General features: G+C 31.3%; 1 protein-coding gene across 1 annotated transcript; it reads right to left on the reverse strand.

The window, feature by feature from the left end:
• Positions 1 to 10,113: 10,113 nt before the first annotated feature.
• LOC111294647 (putative LRR receptor-like serine/threonine-protein kinase At1g53420) lies at positions 10,114 to 13,352 on the reverse strand. Its single transcript, XM_089742942.1, has 9 exons — positions 13,329 to 13,352; positions 13,016 to 13,133; positions 12,084 to 12,653; positions 11,969 to 11,996; positions 11,382 to 11,833; positions 11,097 to 11,212; positions 10,725 to 10,985; positions 10,453 to 10,644; positions 10,114 to 10,363 (listed from the first exon to the last, which is right to left on the reverse strand). The coding sequence occupies exons 1-9, from the start codon at positions 13,350 to 13,352 to the stop codon at positions 10,295 to 10,297; spliced, it is 1,830 nt and encodes a 609-aa protein (XP_089599068.1). The 3' UTR covers positions 10,114 to 10,294.
• Positions 13,353 to 22,397: the final 9,045 nt, after the last annotated feature.

A 22,397-nucleotide genomic window follows, 5' to 3' on the forward strand; every position in this document is an offset into this window, starting at 1 on the left:
TAAATTCCAAAAAAATATCATAATCAAATTTGTTTTTACATGTAATTATTTGCAACTATGAAATCAAAATTGAAAGTTATATCTTTCTTCTTTTATTCTTGTATTAGAACATTATAATTATTTAAATGAATATAAAAAGATTAATTAAATAAATTTCACCCAAATTAAGTTGGGATATAATTTTGTGCACATATATAAATAAAATAAGTGTCGCTCTAATTATTTTCAATATGTTTTAATTAGGTTAAATGTTCATCTTAAAATTTTACATGATGCAAAAGCTGATGTTGCCTAAATAATTTTGCTATACCTATAATGTTATGTCCAAGTCACGAGATAGACTCATTATCCCTACATGTAAGGACAATATTAAAGTGGTGATAAAATAAATTACATATATATGAGTTATTTATTTCCATAAAATAAATATAATAAAAGTTATTTATCTATTGTCACTCGTTTTAAATTGTCCAATTAATTTCTCAAATTCAACTTTGTTCTACTACGTCCAATTGTCCTTTTATGATCCCTATTCCTAACCCATGTAGCTGCTGTGGTCCTTCGAGTGTTGTTAGGGTTACCAACCCTATTCCTAAACCATGTAGTGTTGTTAGGGTTAACAACAAATTAAATCGATATGAATTTTTATTCGTTTTGAATTCGATTCGATTTAATATTCATTAAATTTAATTTTGATTTGATTTAAATTTTTTTTAATTTTTTTTATATCTTAATTCGATCCAATTCGATAATATATAAATCATATTCGATTCGATTCGAAATTAATAAAATATTAATTTTTAAATATAAAATATTATTTTTTAAAATATAAATATTTAAATATATAATTATATAAATATATATAAATAAAAAATTATTTTAAAAAATTATTTTTATATAATATTAAATCAAATCAAATTAAATTTATCTAAAATATGAATTCGATCTTTTTTTTAATACTATTCAATCTAACTCAATCTAAAACTTAAACTTTTTTTAAAAAATTTAACTTTATGGACTCTCATCGAATCAAAATCGGACTATCGCTCACCCTAAGTGCTGTATTTGTTTTTAAATCTCATGCAAAAAATGAATTTTTTTTTTTCTGTTACAAAAGAAAGCGTGAATGCTAGTCTCAAGTTTTGAGTTCGGACCTGTCACTTCAATTAATGAGTCCTGGGTCCAGTTTATTTATTATCAATAAAAATATAAAAATATTGATTTGAGTTAATTATTTCAAAATTTAATATTAGAGATATTAGTAATATTGTGAATTTTTTAATGATTTTTTTATTTGAATTTTGTAAAACTTTTAATATATCCAGACTTTAACATATTATTTATTAATTATGAAATCTTTAAATAAGTTGATATTATTTGAATTAGTGTTTAAAGATTATAAATTTAAAAAAAATTATATAAATAATATTTTTTAATAAAATAAATAGTAAAGTAAAAAATTTATGAATAAATTAAAAAATTTTTAAAAATATATTTATTTATTTATTATGTGTTGCGATTATGTGGCTGCAATTAAATCATATCTCTCCTAATGTGTAAAATCTAAATTAAAAAAATTATTAAGATAATTCTCATGAAATCAAATCCATAAAATCTAAATTAAAATAAAAAATGAGTTCCTCTCTTTGGATGTGGTAAAGACAAAAAAAAAAAAAAAAGGTTGCCGACATTTTGAACTTCTAAAGTCATGACAAAAACATGTAAAATTGACCGTGCATCGTTCGACGGCAACTATGTTTTGAGACTCAGCTACTGCCTAGGTAGGCCCATGTGATATGTGAAGATTTATAATCAACGAAATATTATTTATTTTGATAAAAAAAATTTATTATTTTATTTATCAAAAAATATTTTACATGAATAAATTTAAATATCTATATCATAATAATTTTTTATAATATCTCAATATAAGATTAAATTATTACACAATTTTTTAAGTTAATTTTTTAAAAAAAATTTAATATTTGAATTAACTTATTGAGACTAAATATATAATTCTAAAACATTGGCATAAGCCATTATGGAAAGGAAAGGTAAGAGTAATAGTAACATCTTTTTTTGTTGGAAAACAATAATAATATTATATCATATGTTTAAAATCTTGGCTAGTCTTATTTGTTTTCATTATTAATAACTTGTAAATTATATTTTATTTTGATATTCAAATGATCATCATGTAGAAGATGCATTATAATTTTGTGTAAATGGGCACCATTTACATTTACATCAATTACAAACTTGAAAAAAAAAAAAAAAACCTCCAATTTATTTATTTTTTTCATTTTCTAAGCACATGTAAAATGTTGGTTTTAAAACCAATAGTTTACATGAGGCTATATCTTAAATATCATAAACCTATCGTGTTCAATGTATCCTAAAAGAATCATATCTAACTTTTTTTAATAAAAATAATTATAATTTAAAGATTAAAAAAATTACAGATATTAATATTTAAAGCTCAAATTTGTTAAATGATATCTTTTAAGAGCAGTTATAAAAATTAAATGAATTAAGTAATAAATTTATCTAATTTTTCTTTTATATAACGTTAACATTTTTGTGGTGTTTTTAATTTCATTTCAATCAAAATAAATTTAAAAAAATTTAAAAAAAAAAAAGCAAGCTTTATCTTTTAATTTACTTTCATGTTTTGGATAAAGTCGCCTCAAGTTTGTAGTCACTTTTTTTTATTCCAATTTCCAAGTCATTTTAAGTCAAGCATTTTTCAAGTTTCAAATCATTATAATTTGATTATTAAGTTTAGGTTGTCATTTTTTTATTGATTATAAGTGAGTCGGTTTGATCTTAAAAAAGGTTGAACAAGTTGTTCAAATTATATCAAAATGAAATAATTTATTATTTGAATTCAAGATTTAATGTAATTTAATTAATTAATATAACCACCCTTAAAATCAAATATTAAGCAAAATTAAATTGAATACTTACAAATTTTTTTTTATTATCAAACTATAATAATTTTTTTATAAAAAAAAAAAAAAAAAACATTTATCATATGTCTAAAAAAGTATAGCATTCATGGTAAATAGAATGGAAATTTGAAGTACCCGTGAAATGGTAATTTCCAAAGCCCAAAAAGCCACAGCCCTCAAATTAAGGGGCATTGCCCTGCTAAATTGTACTAAAAAAATTTACTAATAAGGCAGAGATAAATGAGTAAATTTACTTTTTGAAAAAAAAAATTTATAATATAATATATTATTCAAATAATTTCAAATAATTAAAAAAACCATTCCTTATGATTAATTAATATGATAAGCCATCTCAAACTTCGAGTTCTAGCAATTAAATTTAAAAGGATACTGTTTGAGCATTTAAATCGATAAATTAAGACTAAATTTCAGAAATTACTGCTTTAATTATTAAAATGTTAAATAAAATATCATGTCACTTTGGTGAAAAAAATGTGGTCAAGAAAGAGTTGTAACACAAATTAAATAAAACCATTAGGAAAGAAAAAAAAATTGAAGTTAAACTCTAAATTAGATATACAAGATAAAGATTTAAAATGGATTATGCCCTTTTTTTAAGCCAATTATAAGGTTAATAATTGTTGAATTTGTTGATAGATTGTTAATTTTTAATTATAATAATCAAATTTAAATTTTAACTATTACAATATCAAAAAATATGTGTGTTTATTATTCGATTTTGATCGAATCAACAGATCAAATTGATCAATTTGATTAATTGATCAATTACTGAATTAATTTTGATCAATTATCAAAAATAATTTTAAAAAATTTTTTATTTTCGATTAATTCAATTCGAAAATAGAATTAATCAAATTAACATAAATTTCAAGCAAAATATTATAAAACATATATATATAACTAAAAATATATAAAATTATTTATTTCATTTTAAGTTATTAAAGTTTTTAATTTAATATTTCGGTATTTAAATATTTTTGTTAGATAATTTTATTTAATGTATTTCATACATGAAAAAACAAAATTTTAAAATATAATATAATTTAATGTATTGTATTATTCAATTAACTAAAAAAATCAACAGAATCAATTGAAGTAATTTCGGTTGATTAATTTTTAAAATTAAAATTTTTGATTCAATTAATAAAAATAATTTAATTTAATTTAATTTTAAATAATTCAACTCAAAATTAATTAAACTACTCGAATGAACATGCATATCAAATAAATTGTGAACTGTTTCTATTATCACAAACCACAATGTGAACATTTGACTAGCAAGACAAAATAAGCCTTGATATTATATGCATTTGAGTGGTTAGCAATGCTTTGCTTTTCCAATCAATTTGGGGAAACTAAACTTGAATTGTAAACCTGGAGGAAGGATTATGGCCAGAAAAAAAAAAAAAAAAATCTAGGGGGAGAATTCTCCCTAAATGCTTCACGTGATCCATAATAATAAAATAAAGAACTTGATAAGGTGTACAAAAATTTACTTTTTGAAAAAAGAAATTGCATTATGACAGTCTAGGCTCAAATTCACAACTCTGCGCTACCATTTTGCTTGAATAATTTAAGAATAAATTTTCATTTATTATGATTAATATGATAAGGCATAACAAAATTCGAGCTTTGAATTAATTGCACTAATTATTAACTCATTTTCGATGCATTATGGTAATTTTTATTTTTTTATTTTTATTAAATTATATATAATTTTTATTAAAATTTTAATTTATGTCATTTTCGTAGTTTTTTATTAATTTTTTACCGTAATATTGTGAGATTTTAAATTATTATGTCAAATTGGGTGGCTGATATACTTTGCATTTCCAATCAAATTTATTGAAAATGTGCTTATCTCCCTCATTTTCTTTAACTAACAGCTAACTAGTTTCAGGGAATTGTAAAGATCAACTAAGATTGAGAATGAAGTACACAGGAAACCAGGAATCCACCATCAGGGGCAGGAGGAAAGGAAAACTCTGTGCCAACTATTTTCTTGCCAGGTTTACAGCCATGAGCTATGTTAATCAATAAAAATAGGGGAAGCCAAATTATTTTTATTAGAAGATGTGTTTAGGATTGTTAATATGGATTCATTGAATGTTTTATGTTGTTCTTGTTTTTTTTATGTTGATTATTCTTTTTGTTATTCATACTTGTAGTCATGGCTTAATCTTAGGATTATGATTTTAGTGGGTAGTTATTAATTAGGTTTTATATTGTAATGTTTCTGATGTTAAGAAATGTAATAGTGAGTAAAGTTTTCTTTGCTTCAAAAATAACAGCATTTGGTATCAAAGCTTTCTTCTTAAGGGATCTGTGTGTGAAATTGACGCGTCATGGAAGCTGAAGCCAGTTTCTCCGTAATTGCTCCAGCGGTGTTCGACGGAGATAACTGCCAGATTTAGACAGTATGTATGGAGACATACTTGGAAGCTTTAGATCTTTGGGAAGCAGTGGAAGAAGACTATGAAATTCTTGCACTTCTAAACAATCCCACCATGGCACAGATTAAAGCAAAGAAAGAAAAGAAGACAAAGAAATCAAAGGCAAATGCCTACTTGTTTGCTGCAGTCTCATGCATCATCTTCACTCGTATCATGTCTCTGAAGTCAGCAAAAAGATATGAGATTATCTCAAGAATGAATATGAAGGAGATGAAAGAATTAAAGGGATACAAGTCTTTAACTTGATTAGGAAATTTGAACTTCAAAGAATGAAGGACTCCGAGATAATTAAAGATTACTCCGATAAGCTTTTGAGTATCGCAAACAAAATAAGGCTTCTTGGATCTGAATTTACTGACTTAAGAATTGTAGAAAAAATTTTTGTTACAGTACCTGAAAGATATGAAGCAACCATCACTGTCTTGAAGAATACAAAAGATCTGTCAAAAATTTCCTTAACAGAATTGCTTAACACTTTGCAAGCACAAGAACAAAGAAGACTGATGAGGGAAGATACAACAATTGAAGGAGCTTTGGCAGTCAAAGCAACAAAATGTGGCCAAAAGCAAAAGAAAGAAAAAAAAAGATTTTGAAGGAAATGGGGCAAGTACTGCATCAACCAATGCAAAAGAAAAGAATGAAAATCAGAAGAAATTCTATTCACCTTGCCAACATTATGGAAAGAAAGGTCATCCTCCATTTAGATGCTGGAGAAGACCTGATGTTAAATGCACTAAATGTAATCAGATGGGGCATGAAACTGTTATCTGTAAAAATAAAATTCTGCAACATGGTGAAGATGTAAAGATTACTGATCAAGATGAGGAATATCACCTGTTCGTAGTTACATGTTTCTCCGACATCGAATCAAGTGAGAGTTGGCTTATAGATAGTGGTTGTACTAACCACATGACATGACAAGGATCTATTCAAGGAACTAAGCAATGCAAACTTATCGAAAGTTCGAGTTGGTAATGGCAAGTACATAACTATGAAGGGAAAAGGAACAGTTGCAATTTCAACTTGTTCAGGTACAAAGTTCATTTCTGATGTATTATATGTCTCTGAAATTGATCAAAACTTGTTAAGTGTTGGACAACTAATTGAAAAGGGTTATAAAATTATGTTCAAAGATAAAAGTTGCTTGATTAAAGATGCAGTTGGCCAAGATATTTTTAAAGTAAAAATGAAAGGGAAAAGCTTTACTCTAAATCTATTGGAGGAGGAGCAAACTGCTTTCTCAATCAAAGAAAATATCACTGAAGTATGGCACAAAAAGCTCAGGCACTATCATCATCAGGGGCTACTGCAGATGAAATCCAAGAATATGGTAAATGATTTTCCAGAACTTGATGATCATATTCCAAACTGCAAAGCATGTCAGTTTGGAAAGCAAAGTAGGAAACCATTTCCCAGGGCAACATAGAGAGCATCAAAGAAGTTACAATTAATTCATACTGACATTGCAGGCCCACAAAGAACGCCTTCTTTGAAAGGTAGTCTTTGTTATATTGCATTCATTGATGATTTCACCCGTATGTATTGGATCTTTTTTTTAAAGTACAAATCAGAGGTGGCTCAAGTCTTCTGAAACTTTAAAGCCAGAGTTGAGAATGAGAGTGGCTGTAGAATTCAAACTCTTAGATCAGACAATGGCAAAGAGTACACCTCTGAAGCATTCACTCATTTTTGTAAAGAGGTAGGCATCCAACATCAATTAACCGCTTCATACACTCCACAATAAAATGGAGTAAGTGAGAGACGGAATAGATTCATATTGGAGATGACACGATGTATGCTACATGAGAAGAATCTGCCAAAGCAATTTTGGGCTGAAACAACAAATACTGTTGTTTTTTTGCAAAACAGGCTTCCCACAAGAGCAATGAAGGATCAAACACCCTTTGAGGCATGGTATGGTTATAAACCATCTCTGAATTTCCTTAAAATATTTGGATGTTTGTGCTTCACTTATGTTCCATAGACCAAGAAAGATAAATTAGATAAAAGAGCACTTCCAGGCATCTTTATTGGCTACAGCTCAGTTGTAAAAGCTTATAAAGTTTTTCAACCACAAACTGGAAAAATTATTATAAGCAGGGATGTGCACTTTATGAAAAATGAAGAGTGAAACTGGGATGATGCAAAAAAGATGGATCCAACCTTAAAAAAGCACAAGTTCAAGTTTTCTAGCATTGGAGATTGGGAGAATGAAATGGTAGATGACAGTCCTATCAGAGGTACAAGACTACTTTCTGATGTTTATCAAAGATGAATATTGCTATGTGTGAACCTACAAATTATGAAAAGGCTAAGATGGATCAAAATTGGATTACTGTAATGAAAGAAGAGCTATTCATGATTGAAAGGAATGAAACATGAGAGTTGGTTGATCAACCCCAAAACAAAAAAGTAATTGGAGTCAAATGGGTGTACAGAACCAAGCTTAATGCTGATGGCTCAATCAACAAGTATAAAGCTAGACTCGTGGTCAAAGGATATGCTCAAATATTCAGTGTGGACTACTCAGAAACCTTCGCACCAGTCGTTAGACTCGACACCATCAGGCTCTTACTCGTTGTTGCAACACAAAAAAATTGGAAAGTGCACCAATTAGATGTCAAGTTAGCATTCTTGAATGGTTTTCTGTAGGAAGAGATTTATGTAGAACAACCAGAAGGCTATGTTAAGGAAGGAGAAGAAGATAAAGTTTATCTTCTTAAAAAGGTACTTTACGGATTGAAGCAAGCTCCAAGAGCGTGGTACAGCAAGATTGATGAATATTTACAAAACTTGAGATTTGTCAAAAGCTTATCTGAATCAACATTATATGTCAAGCACAATGGAGTTGACATTCTTGTCATCTCACTATATGTGGATGACGTACTTGTGACAAGAAACAACATAAGTATTGTGAAAAAGTTTAAGCAAGAGATGATGAAGTTTTTTGAAATGACAAATCTTAGATTGATGACATTTTCTCTTGGAATGGAAATCAAACAGAATGAACATGAAGTCTTTATTTGTCAGAAGAAATATGCCAAGGATATTCTGAAGAAGTTTAAACTCGAAGAATGTAAAGAAATGAGGACACCAATGAACTCAAAAGAAAAGCTCTGTAAAGAAGATGGAACAGAGAAGATTGTTCAAGCATATTTCAGAAGCCTGATTGGTTGCTTAATGTTTCTCACAGCAACTCGGCCTGACATTTTGAATGCTGTAAGCATTTTATCTCGGTTTATGCATTGTGCAAGTGAATGGCATCTCAAGGCTGCAAAGAGGGTGCTTAGATATGTGAAAGGCACAAGTGATTTTGGCATTAAATACACAAAGAGCAAAGAGTTCAAGCTGGTTGGTTTCTCATATAGTGATTGGAGAGGTTCTATTGATGATATGAAGAGCACTTCAGGCTATTGTTTCACACTTGGTTATGGTGTTTTCTCATAGAGTTCGAAAAAACAAGAAATTGTAGCTCAATCCATAGCTGAAGCAGAGTTTATTGCTGCAACAGCTGCTGTTAATCAAGCTTTGTGGCTAAGGAAGATTTTAATCGATCTTAACTTAGAGCAGGAGGAAAGCACGAAAATTCTTGTTGACAATCAAGCTGCCATTGCTATCTCTCAAAATCCTGTGTTTCACGAGAAAACTAAACATTTTAATATTAAATTATTCTTCTTAAGGGAGTACAGAAAGATGGAGTTGTTGTTCTTGTTTACTGCAAAACAGAAGATCAGGTTGTAGATGTTTTCACCAAGCCACTGCCAGTTAGCAAGTTTGAATTTCTGAGGACAAAACTTGATGTTTGCAGCTCCTAAAATAATGAGGAGTGTTAGAAGATGTGTTTAGGACTGCTAATGTGGATTCATTGAATGTTTCATGTTGTTCCTATTTTTCTGGTGTTGGTTATTTTTTTTGTTATTCATGCTGGTGGTCATGGCTTAATCTTAGGATTATGATTTTAATGGGTAGTTATTAATTAGGCTTTATATTGTAATGTTTTTAATGTTAAGAAATGTAACAGTGAGTAAAATTTTCTTTGCTTCAAAAATAACAACAATTTTAAAAAAAAAATCAGTGTCCTAAGTCTTATTATGAATATACAAATAATAGGATTGAGGAGTATTGAGACTTTAAGTTCATCACTGACATAAACCCTAAATTGACCCCTTCTAAACACCTAAATGATTCCAGATTGCATAATTATGCCCTATAATACTGATGCCAAATGTGTTTTTTTATGTTCAATTGGAATCCATAGTATCAAGCAAACCTCTGGTGCCATGGAATCCAAATTATCCTAAAAATTGTACAAAGTTGAGGTCATAATCTCAACTTAATACAGATCATATAATTTTCCAGTTTTGATTGACTGTGCTTGCAGTAGAACTAATGCTGATAATTCTAGATATTATTGTATTTTGTTGTTTCATGAATAATAGATAGGAAAAATGAGATGCTCAACAGTTCCTATCATGTTTTTTGGCTCCTGTCCATCATAATCAGGTAGCAACATTCTATCAATCTTCATTTGTGATATGCTGGTTATGTTTATTGACTATCTGAAACACATTGGACCTTCAAAACAAAACACTGAAGCACTTAATGATTTTCCTTTCTTAGTACATTGGATCCTCGTTTGTGAGACACTTCAAAACCAAGTCTATAATTTTTAAAGAAAAATTACAAAATTTGATGATTTTGTGCTGTATATTTCAGGAAGCTCACATGGGATAGACTTTTGCAGCGTGCAAGAATTTGAGAATATATCACCTATAACCATTATATTACATCAAAATTTTACATGAGTTGGTGGATTCTTACATAATATTTTTATTGTGATTGGATAATTGACGAGAAGTACTTTATATGTCAAACAGAAATCACTTCCATGGACTGTGACTGACGTGTTGCTAATGGACCAATTTCCTTCCTCAATTTCTGCATATAAAGAAGTCATTAGAAGCTATCTTCCATCATACTTCAACTGATTATTTAAGCAGTAAAGAAAGGATGGAATTAGATGTTACCACAGTGTTTTTACAAGCCTTCTCCATCTCATCAAAAACAACATCAATTGGTGGCCGGCCTCTACTTGATTGGGCTACACAGAGGACTGCAATTTGTAGGATGGCTTTGAAATCTGCCCTATTGAGATTCCCATGTAGCCTTGGGTCTTCAAAATCTGTTAGTGGACGTTTTCCCTTGTTCACATCGTTTGCCTACAGGATATTCAAATTGTGGTTACACAATGTTTGTATTTCTTACTGATCAGATGTGAGGAATTGAGGGAAATAAGTACTTTTCGTGTCAGCTGTTCACTGGCATCAAGATCCAACTCAATAACTTTCTGTCCTGACAGAAGTTGCAAGGCCACAATTCCAAAGCTGTAGATATCACTGGCACTTGTCAGCTTTGCATTGCTTATGTATTCTGGATCCAAATAGCCTATTGTTCCTCTAACATCTGTGAATACTTTGCTCTCCTCCATTCCTATCAGCTTTGCCAACCCAAAATCCGATAGCTTAGGCTCCAGGTCTTCAGTCAAGAGGATGTTTGTGAGCTATGAGACAAATATGCAGCATTGGGAAAAAAAATTAAAGAATTAATTTTATGAATATGAACAATCAATTGCTTTTACAGAGACAGATCAGTAGCATATGATCTATGTTACCCTAATATCTCTATGGACAATGCATCCATCAATATAATTGTGGAGATACCTCAGCGCAAGTGCACAGTCTCTTAGGATCTTAACTCTTCTTTCCCATGGCAAGATGACATCTTTCCCTGGAAAGGAAACATAGGATGTGGCTTAAAACAAAAAGAAAAGGAAGATGAGGGGTGCTATTTTCATCCACCAGACAGCAAAGACACATTCCTTCAAGCTTGACAACTGCAATTTGGGGTGAAAAGAAAAATAGCACAAAGTAACGTGCAATGGTTCAGGAAAAATTACTTAGGAGATGCTGAGCAAGATTCCCTGCAGGACAATATTCCGAGACCAAATACTGCTTATCACCTTCAATACAGCAACCAAGTAGAGAAACAAGGTTTGGATGTCGAATCCTGGAAAAACCTGCAACTTCCCTAGTAAAAGAATCAGAGGAGTTGCTTTTCTTTATCTGCTTGATGGCCACAACTTGTCCACTAGGCAGAATGCCTTCAAAGACTTCACCGGCACTTCCTCTGCCTAAACTCTTTCTTCTGTTGCTATTGCTTATAGCATTCTCAATCTCAGCTTTGGAGAACCTGTAGAGGCCAGGCCATGTAGTGATGTTCTTGGATGGAATAGGTTTAGGAAGTTCTCTTTTGCTCTTGCTCTTCGTTAAGGTCGCACAATTTACTAAGCCAAAGATCAGAAATAGTACTATGATCGGTACAAAGACCTCAACTAGTGCTTTTGCCAAGGTCCCTAATAAATGATTTCTGTGAGATTTTGAGATTATAAGGCAAAAATGAAAAAAATATATATATAATTTTCAATGGTAACATGGCTCATACAGAATCAAATCAACAGCAAGAGACTGAGATGAGAAATTCAACTTATTTTTGAGTTTGAAGTAGCTTGGATCTGTTATGGAAAACAAAAAAAAAAGCTCAAAGTCAGCTTAGGGAATTGAACATAAGGCAGAAAAAGTTCTTAAGTTCTGGTCCTTACCGTAATCATCTAAATAAGACATACAGCTAAATAAATTTGCACCAAAAGAGCTATCAGTAGCATTCGCCGCTGCAACTGAAATAACTACTGCTAAATTACATATTGTTCTTTCAGTATTGTTTTGTTGCACTTGTGATACTTCCAATAGATTCTCCACTACCTTTGCTATGGCATCAGTGCAATTTTTGCAGGTCATGTCAAAGGATGAACTTAAGTCAGAACATAAGTCTACTGCTTGCAGGTAAAATGGATTGCCTTGAATTTGAGATAGAGATAGGCTTGAGCACTTGCTACTTTCAGAGTGGAAATTGTCAAATCCACAAGACTGTATGGAAACTGATTCTTGGCTTGGAAAAGAAGAATTACATTTTCTCCAAGAATCTTGGTCAACCAAGATTAAACTGTCTTGTGTGTCATTAGCCCGAGCTGCAAGAACTTGAGAGAAGGCATTAAGTGCGTTTTGACAGCAAAGATTCGAGGAGATAGTGCCCCATAACTTGACCTTCTCGTTTTCCCCAATGCAGTGACCACTTGGTAGGTAAGGGTATGAAGTGAAATTCAAGACACAGTCTGCAAACCATAGAAACATTGTCACAGCTTAGAAAAAATGGCTTTCACCTACCATGCAGAATTAAAAACACTAAACATTTTTGTCCTCATGCTCCGAATTTGTCTTTGGAAAATACCTGTTATTATCTTCAATCAAAATTGTTTGAATAAAAAAGAGAAAACATGTGTCTAAAATGTCTAATTCAACCACAAGGGGAACTCAGGTGGGCCAAAACTGTGATATAGAAACTAGAGTGATAAATTACTCCTGAACGAATGAAAATGTGCACTGCAGGCTTAAATCCTGGACTAAAAGAAAAAGTGAAAATTCATTTGAAACAAAAAAAAAAAATGGATTAAGCAACACAGAAAAGAAAAGGAACCTGCTGCATCTGTTGAAGTAGAACCAAAAGCAAAGGCATAGAAAAAGAAGCTGCTAAAGGAGAAGGTAGCAAGTTTCAGCCTAGGATGAAGTGTTTTCATGTCGTTTTTCCTGCTATGCTAGACCTATAAAGATTACTTCATGGAGAAGAAGAATGAAATATTTGCAAATGCAAAAGTGAAAAGCTGAAATTTCCATTGGAGAAAATCCAACTGCTTATTTATAGAACATTGGTTTTCTAGTGACTATCATTTAAGAAACAAAAACAGGATATTCTAGAATGTTAGCTAGATTCTTACAGTTGAATTACAAACCTTGGGATTGTCACCGGTAGGCATTTTATCAGTATATCTGCTTGGTATCTTAACATATTTTACTTAAAAAGCAAAGAAAACTGTGGTTTAGGGTGAAGTGATAACAAAATTTTCCTTGATATTAACTCCAATTTAAAGATTTTTATGTATGAAAACACATTTAATCCAATCATAGAATCTTAAAAACATAATGGTTATGGTTGTACTTTATTATCATCGTCTTCTTCTTGAAATCCAAGAAAAAGTCACCGTTATTTTACATAATGTAGTTGTCGTAACGGTTTTGTATCCATCCGACGAATTTGGAAACGAAATAAAAAATAACGGAGTCGTCACCAATCTTTTTTGGCTAGGTGCGATTGACCACCTATTAAAACATATCTTTTTAATGAAATCTTAAAATTAATTAAAATTTATTAAAAAAATAATTTTCGGGTCTGCGTAACTGTCTGGGTTAGAGAGTCGGTTACGTGTGAGGAAAGATTAGCACCCCCACAGCGCCCGTTAAAAAAAGGGTACCAATTAACGTGTTATCCTTTAATTTTGATAAAAATAGTCCAATTTTCGGTGTTCGAAAAAATAATTCCCCTGATTTTTATTTATTAGAAAAAAAAATTTATTCTCGAGAAAATAAATTAAAAATTTTTTATTGAAATAATTATTAAAATGTTTCAGTACGTTGGTAACATTAAAAGAACTCTTTCTCACCTAGAAATTTCTTAAAGCATCTTTACTCGAAATACTTTTAGAATCTCATCTTTGGGAGGTCTAAATTTACTTTTCGTAAAAAATTATGTTATGTATGCAATGCAAATAATAATATGTTGATGCACACATTTTATTCTTTTTCAAAAATTTTATTAGTTGTTTTATTAATTTTTTAATTTTAATTAAAATTTTGAAGAAAAAAGAATTTAATTATATTGAAGATTTTCTATAAATATTCCAATACGCTGGTAATATTTTACAAAAATTCTTCTCACTTAGAGATTTTTTAAAGCATCTCTATTCGGAATACTTTTAGAATCTCATCATTGGATTAAATTTTTTTCTTCCTATTTTTATTATTTATATTTTTAATATATTAATCAATTTTTATTTATTATTAACAAAAAGAAAATTTTTATTATATTGAAGAATTTTTATAAATACTCTAATACACTGGTAGTATTTAAAAAAATTCTTCTCACCTAGAGATTTCGTAGGCATCACTATTCGAAATACCTTTAAATCTCATCATTGGATAAAAATTTCCTTTTCTTTCCTTTTTTATTACTTTAGTATTATTATTAAATTTATTTTTATATTATTGTTTTCAAAGTTTATTCTAAAAATTAACATAATTATATAAAAAAAATTTAACCACAATTTCATCATTTAATCTAACAAATATAAATATTTTAATATGCATAAATATTAATAAAATAATATATAAAAATAAGAAAAATTCAAAAAAAAAATTTTTTTACCTAAACTGGACCGGTCAACGGTTCGGTCAATGCATAGTTCGGTTCGGTGGTTCAGTCTGGGCAGTTCAGCGGTTCAGTACCGGTTCGGTTCGGTTTGGGTGATTCGATTTCGGTCCAATCAGATCGGTCAGAGGCTAATGAAGGAAACGGGTCGCGGGTTGGGTGCGCGGACCCCGGGTTAAGTCGCGATTTGACGCACGGATCCTTTTTGATTGAAACGACGTCGTTTTGGCCCTATGCTCAAAACGACGTCGTTTTGCTTTTAATGTTTTATATAAATAACTGAAAAAAAAATTTTTGTTCATTCTTTCAGTTTTTCAAAAAAAAAAAAAGGGAAAAAGAGCTCTAAGGTGAGCTCGTCGACCAGTCACGGCTACCGCACAGATCGTCGTCTGGGTTGTCGTCAGCAGTCGCTGTCGGTGGTTTTCGATCACCGAAAAAGGTGAAAATACTTCTGAAAATTCTCTTCGATGCAATCTTTCCAAATTCGGTGTCCTTTTTACCGAAAACAGCTCCGATCGACGTAGATCGGGGCTCAAAGTTTTGGTCTCCTTTTTCTCTTTTTTTTTGTGGACAAAATCGACTGATCTTTTTTTTTTTGTGTAGATGGCTTTTCTGGCCCTGGGTTCCCCTGCTTGGAAACTATGATTTTGTCTTTTTTTTGTGTTTCTGTAAACTTTTTTTTTCAACAGATTTTTCCCTTTTTTTTGCCCTTTTTGCTTCCGTTCTGCCCCTCTGATCCTCTGTTTGCAAATAACAAGCTCTATTTATAGAGCTTGTTGGGATTCAAATCCTAGATCTTCTGGGATTTGAATTTCATTTTTCAACTGAAAAATCACGCCTGTCGTTCGTGATTGGCAGCTTATCGGTCGGTCGTTAACGGCTAGCGATAGTGATTTTAGACTTTAAAGATTGTGCATTTAATGCACTAGATTTGAATTGGATAAGGATGAAGAAAAAGGAAAAAGAAAGAAGAAGACAAACGTAGAAACGAGAAGAAAAGAAAGAGAAAAAAAATTAAATAAATAATAATAATAATAAATAAATAAATAAAATGGTGTTTACAGTTGCCCATCTTTGCCTATTTCTGTGAATCAGGAATAAGGCAAAGACAAACAAACAACCATTTTGTTTGGAAAGATGAAACATTGAGAAAGAAAGAAAAAAAAAATTTTTTGGTTCGACAGAAAAGGGCTCCTCTCAGCAGAGGCTCAACAACTTTAAAATTCTCTTGAAAAAGCTCCTCTCAGCAGAGGCTCAATAACTTTAAAATTCTCTTGAAAAAAGCTCCTCTCAGTAGAGGCTCAACAACTTTAAAATTTCATCTTGGAAAAGCTCCTCTCAGCGAGGCTCAACAACTTAAAAATCTCATCTTGAAAAAGCTCCTCTCAGTAAAGGCTCAACAACTTCAAAATTCTCTTGAAAAAAACTCATCTCAGCAGAAGTCAACAACTTTAAAATTTTATCTTGAAAAAACTCCTCTCAACAGAGGCTCAACAACTTTAAAATTCTTCTTGAAAAAGCTCCTCTCAGCAGAGGCTCAATAACTTTAAAATCTCACCTTGAAAAAGGGCTCCTCTCAGCAGAGGCTCAACAACTTTAAAAATCTCATCTTTTCTCAAAACTGAGTTCTTTTCTTTTAACAAGTAAATTCTTCTCTTTTGAAATCTTTTGTTTGATCAGGAAATGAAAAGTCTCCGTCCTTATTAAAACTGCTCATGGATACATGTACTGAGTGCTCTAAATGCAATACATGTAATGCAATTAAAATTATTCATTGTAGTAAAAATGTTCTCAAAATCTCTTATTTTTGGCTTTTTTTATCAAAATTTTTGTACGACCAATCTGTTTTTAACATCTGACCACAATATTTTTCTTTTTCAAAAGTCTGCAACACCAATGTCCTGTCATACTTTTCTCATCCTTTTTCATTTGCCTTTGTCAACTTTTAAAAAGTAATGCTAAGATCTTTCATGTTTGTTTTTCTTTTCATCATTTTAAGTCCAAGACCAATAAAATGCAATCACACATTTCTTCTATTCATATGGCGAACAAAAATGAGAATAAAAGAATGGATAGATGTTATTTCTACAAGAATGATAGCATATTTTATTAAACTGGTAACAAGTGCATGGTAAAGTATTTGAGTTGAAACAAAAGTGCCCAAATGATGATCATAAGATAATCATGAACATAATATTCTCAGATTCTTTTTCTAAAACTAAATTAGATGACTTCCTTGATCCTTCAGAGTTCATCAAACTACACTTGCCCTTGTATTATGGAATGATGTTGCTTCTTTGCATCCAAGTCATCTTTTTTTAGGTTTTCAGCTTCAAATGAGTCATTATTTTTTTATTTTTTTATTTTTTTTCTTTTTTTTAAGTAAAATATTTCTTCACAGCATCTGAGTTTATCGAAACAGGTAAATCACTTTCGTCCATCTCTGTCAAAATCAATGTCCCACCAGAAAAAGTTTTTTTCACCACATATGGGCCTTCCCAATTTGGTGTCCATTTTTTTCGATTATCATGTTGATTTGAAAGGATCTTTTTCAGCACTAAATCTCCTTCCCTAAAGCAACAAGGATGGATTTTCTTGTCATGTGCTCTCATCATTCTCTTTTGATATAATTAACCGTGACAAAGTGATGTAAGTCTTTTCTCTTTAATGAGGTTCAACTGCTCATAGAGATTTCAAACCCATTCTACTTCCTCTAATTTTACCTCTATCAGGACTCTCAGCGAGGGAATTTTCACTTCAATCGATAGCACAGCTTCCATTCTATATACCAAAGAAAATGGAGTGACCCCGATAGATGTTCGGACTGATGTTCTATAAGCATGCAAAGCAAAGGGCAACTTCTCATGTCAATATTTATAAGTATCAGTCATTTTTTTTAAGATTCTTTTGATATTCTTATTTGCAACTTTTACTGTCCCATTCATCTTTGGACGATATGGTGCCAAATTATGGTGACGAATCTTGAACTGAGTGTAAACTTCATTCATCATCTTGCTATTTAAATTTTTGGCATTGTCAAAAATAATTATCTCTGAAAGCCCATATCTGCATATTATCTCCCTTTTATGAATTTGTATACCACAGATCAGGTCACACTAGCGTATGATGCAGCTTCTACCCATTTTGTGAAGTAATCAATCATCACAAAGATGAATCTGTGTCTATTTGAAACTTTTGGAGTGATGGGACCAATGACATCCATACCCCACATAGAGAATGGCCATGAAAGAGCCAAAACATGCAATGCTATTGAAAGAGTGTGAATCTTGTCAGCATAGATCTGACATTTATGATATTTTCTGACATAATCAATACAATCACTCTCCATTATCAACCAATAGTATCCAGCCCTTATAATTTGTCTAGCTATCATATGACCATTTGCATGTGCCCCACAAACTCCATCATGCATTTCTTCAATAATCTTCTTCACTTCAACTGCATTCACACATTTTAAGAGTACTTGATCTCGACTCCTTTTATAGAGGACGTCTTTATCAAGAAAGAAACTCATAACCAACCTTCTGATAGTTCTCTTATCATTTTCTGTTACATGTTCTGGGTATCGCTGACTTTTAATGTATTGCATGATGTCATGATACCATGGTTTCCCATCAATTTCATCTTCAACACCTAAACAATGTGCTGGTTCATCCTTTACATCCAGCTTGATGAGTTGGATTTCAGTATTTGCATCTATTTTAATCATCGCAGCTAGAGTAGCCAGTGCATCAGCAATTTAGTTTTCCTCTCTAGGCAAATGCTCAAATTGAACTTCTTCGACTTGTTTAACCAACTGAGATGTACTTATGGTACCGTATCAACTTGAAATATCTGGTTTCTCATTCTCCTCGTAACTGATAGATGACTAGAGCTGAATCTCCAAACACATCTAATACTTTGATTTTCTTTTCAATTGCTGCTTGCAGACCCATAACGTAGGCCTCATACTCAACCACATTATTTGTGCAATTAAAATTTAACCTGGTTGTAATAGGATAATAATGCCCATCAGGAGATATTAAAATTACCCTAATACCATGACCCAAAACATTAGCAGCTCCTCAAAATACATCTTTCAAGACTCTTCAACAGGTTCATTTTTTTCAATGGCCTCACATCTTCATCAGGAAACTCCAGGTTCATTGGTTTATAATTTTCAACAGCACGATCAGCAAGGAACTCGGCTACGGTACTTCTTTTTATAACTTTTTGAGTCACATACATGATATCATATTCTAAAAGCATAACTTGCCACTACACTATTCTTTCTGTCAATGAGGGTTTTTTGAAGATATACTTAATAAGATCCAGCTTTGCTATAAGCCAAGTAGTGTGATAAAGCATATATTGTCTAAGCCTTTGAGTTGTCTAGGCTAATGCACAACATATCTTCTCTAATGGTGAATACTTGGACTCATAATCAGTGAATTTTTTGCTCAAGTAGTATATTGCTCATTCTTTCCTGTCAGTTTCATCTCTTTGTCCCAGCACACATCTCATGAAATTTTCATACACTGTTAAGTACAAGATCAAAGGTTTTTTTGGGATTGAAAGCACCAACACAGGTGGATTTGACAAGTATTCTTTGATCTTATCAAAAGCTTTTTGGCATTCATCATTCCATTCTCCTAGATCATATTTTCTGAGAAGCTTGAAAATAAGATCGCACTTATAGGTGAGTTAAAAAATGAAACGAGCAATATAATTCAGTCTTCCTAGAAAACCTCACACTTTTTTTGGGGTACAAAGAGGAGATAAGTTTTGGATGGCTTGTATCTTATCCGGGTCCATTTCGATTCTTTTTTTACTGACCACAAAACCCAATAGTTTTTCTGACTTGACACCAAATATACATTTAACAAGATTCAACTTTAGTTGAAATCTTCTCAACCTGTCAAACAACTTTTTGAGATTGACTATATGATCTTCTCCTTCATGAGATTTAACAATTATATCATTTACATATACCTCTATTTCTTTATGCATAATGTCGTGGAAGATAGTCACCATTGCTCTTTGATAAGTGGCACCAGCATTTTTTAACCCAAAGGTATGACTTTGTAACAGAATGTTCCCCACAAGGTCACAAATGTAGTTTTCTCTATCGAGCCATCTTGATCTGATTATAGCCTGAGAAATCATCCATAAAAGAGAATGTGGAATATCTAGCAGTATTATCTACTAGAGTATCGATGTAAGGTAAAGAAAAGTTATCATTGGGGCTTGCTCTATTCAAATCTCGATAATCTACACACATTCTCACTTTTCCATCCTTCTTAGGAACTGGCACTATGTTGGCTACCCATTCAGGATATTTTACCACTTTCAAAAATCTAGCATCGAATTGTTTCTTCACTTTCTTTTTAATTTTTAGCAACATCTCTGGTTTCATGCGTTTTAGCTTTTGTTGCATCGACTTACATCTTGATTTTAAAGGTAACTTGTGCTCTATAATATCAGTACTGAGTCATGGCATATCCTGATAAGTCCACGTGAACACATCTACATATTCTCAAAGCAGCTTTTCTTGCTTCTGTCTTTCAGCTGGTAAAAAAGATATACTAACTTTAACCTCTTTTCTGTTTTCACCATCTCTCAAATTCACTAATTCGGTAATTTTTTGATGGGGTTCAATTGGCTTATCTTTATGTTCTATTAATTTTAACAAATCAAGAGGCAGTGTATAGTTATCGAAATCTTTCTCATTATCAAGTTCATCAACATGAATTAAGTTTTCAAAATCAAATCCGAGATTATTACCATGATTATTTTCGTGTTCATTGTTTGGGACCTTGCAAAGGGTAAGATGAAAAGACTATTGGCACACAAAAATGGAATGACAAAAAAATAATAAAATGAAAAGAATGAAAAGTAAAATGAAAATAAAAATAATAGAAGAAATGCGGATGCATCTTCTAAGTCTTTTATTAAAACGACAAACATAAACACACCATAAAAGATCTTCTAATACTCGTAAAAAGTAATTAGGGATTTAAAGTTTCACAGTACATTACTTTTTCAAAGTTTTAAAGATAATTGGCAACTCTGTAACTTTTCAATTATCCAGTTCAAAATCTAAAGGACAAGGGTACACGAACAACTCTTCACTTTGACTCTTATTTTCACCAAAATCCATTATTTGAATGGCCAGCTTTGAAAATTTTTCCATGAATCTTGCACTTAAGGTTCTCGATAAATCTGGATAAATGTATCCTCTCGAGTGAAAAAAATCATAGAGGTATGAAATGACCATAGGCTCTAACTCTGGCTCATATCCTCTTATCTCTTTTCTCATTCACCATTCTTATTTTGTCCCCTCTTATTAGCTTATATTCCAAGCTAAATCTATCTCTCTTTTCATATATGACCGATGGTTCCGTGATTCCTTGTAGGTTCTTTTCAAGTCTGGCTTTAGGTCACCATCTCATTTTGGTAAGTTATTTGACTACTATTTTAGTTATTATAGACAAGTGTGGTGAATAAAATTTAGATCCTTCAGTTATATATGTTACATTGATAATATCGAAAGATCTATAAGAGCATTCCAGAGCTTCATCTACTGATTTCACATAAAGAGTATTTATCGGTTGAGTTACCAATAAATCTTTTTCTCTCGCCACACATGTTAGCTTTTTTTCAACAATGAATTTGACTTTTTGATGTAATGAAGATGAAACAGCACCTGCCATATGGATCCACGGCCTATCAAATAAATAATTGTATGAAAGAGAGATGTTCATAACTTAAAATTTTACGTTAAAAGTACATGGGCCAATCTGTAATGGCACTTCTATATCTTCCAACACCTTTTTTCTAGTTTCATCAAAGGCTCTCATTATCATATGATTAGGTTTCATATAAGATTCATCAACAAGAAGTTTTACCAGAGTAGTCACAGGCATAACATTAATGGATAAGCCATTATCAATCAAAATCTTAGCCATTATATGACTTTTACATTTCATAGTAATGTGAAGAACCTTAATACTTTCTCTACCTTCAGGAAAAATCTCTTCATCATTGAAAGAGATATAATTTGAAATCGTCAGATTACCAACAAGTTATTTCACATATTCAATAGAAGCATTATGAGACACATATGCTTGATTTAGCACCTTCAACGAAGCATTACGGTGTGACTCTGAACTGAGCAATAATGACAATAACGAAATTCTAACTAGTATCTTGTTAAGCTGTTCTACCACGCTATACTCGCTGTGTTTTATTAACTTCAAAAATTTACCTACTTCACTCTCAGATACTGGCTTATGGCATTCTTTTTTTGGGGTTATGTCAAGACCATTCTAACTTTCATTTTTTTCTCCTATCTTGATTTTCTTTTTTCTAGCTTTTTTTAGAGCCTATGGGGTATAGCACCTACCACTTCGAGTTATGCCTCTTACACCCGTTATGTTGGTAGTATCTGGGTTAACTACGATATCATAATCATACTTTCAAGGTACTGCTTTATCATTCTGATATGAAAAAAGGCCAAGAACTTTAATTGTCACCACTGGTCGAGAAATAGGCTTTTCTAGCTTCGATGTTAGCTTCTCATCATAATAGATAGTTA

Source organism: Durio zibethinus, chromosome 14 (genome assembly GCF_047325235.1).
Source record: "Durio zibethinus cultivar Kanyao isolate XHJ-2024 chromosome 14, ASM4732523v1, whole genome shotgun sequence".
Classification (NCBI taxonomy): domain Eukaryota; kingdom Viridiplantae; phylum Streptophyta; class Magnoliopsida; order Malvales; family Malvaceae; genus Durio; species Durio zibethinus.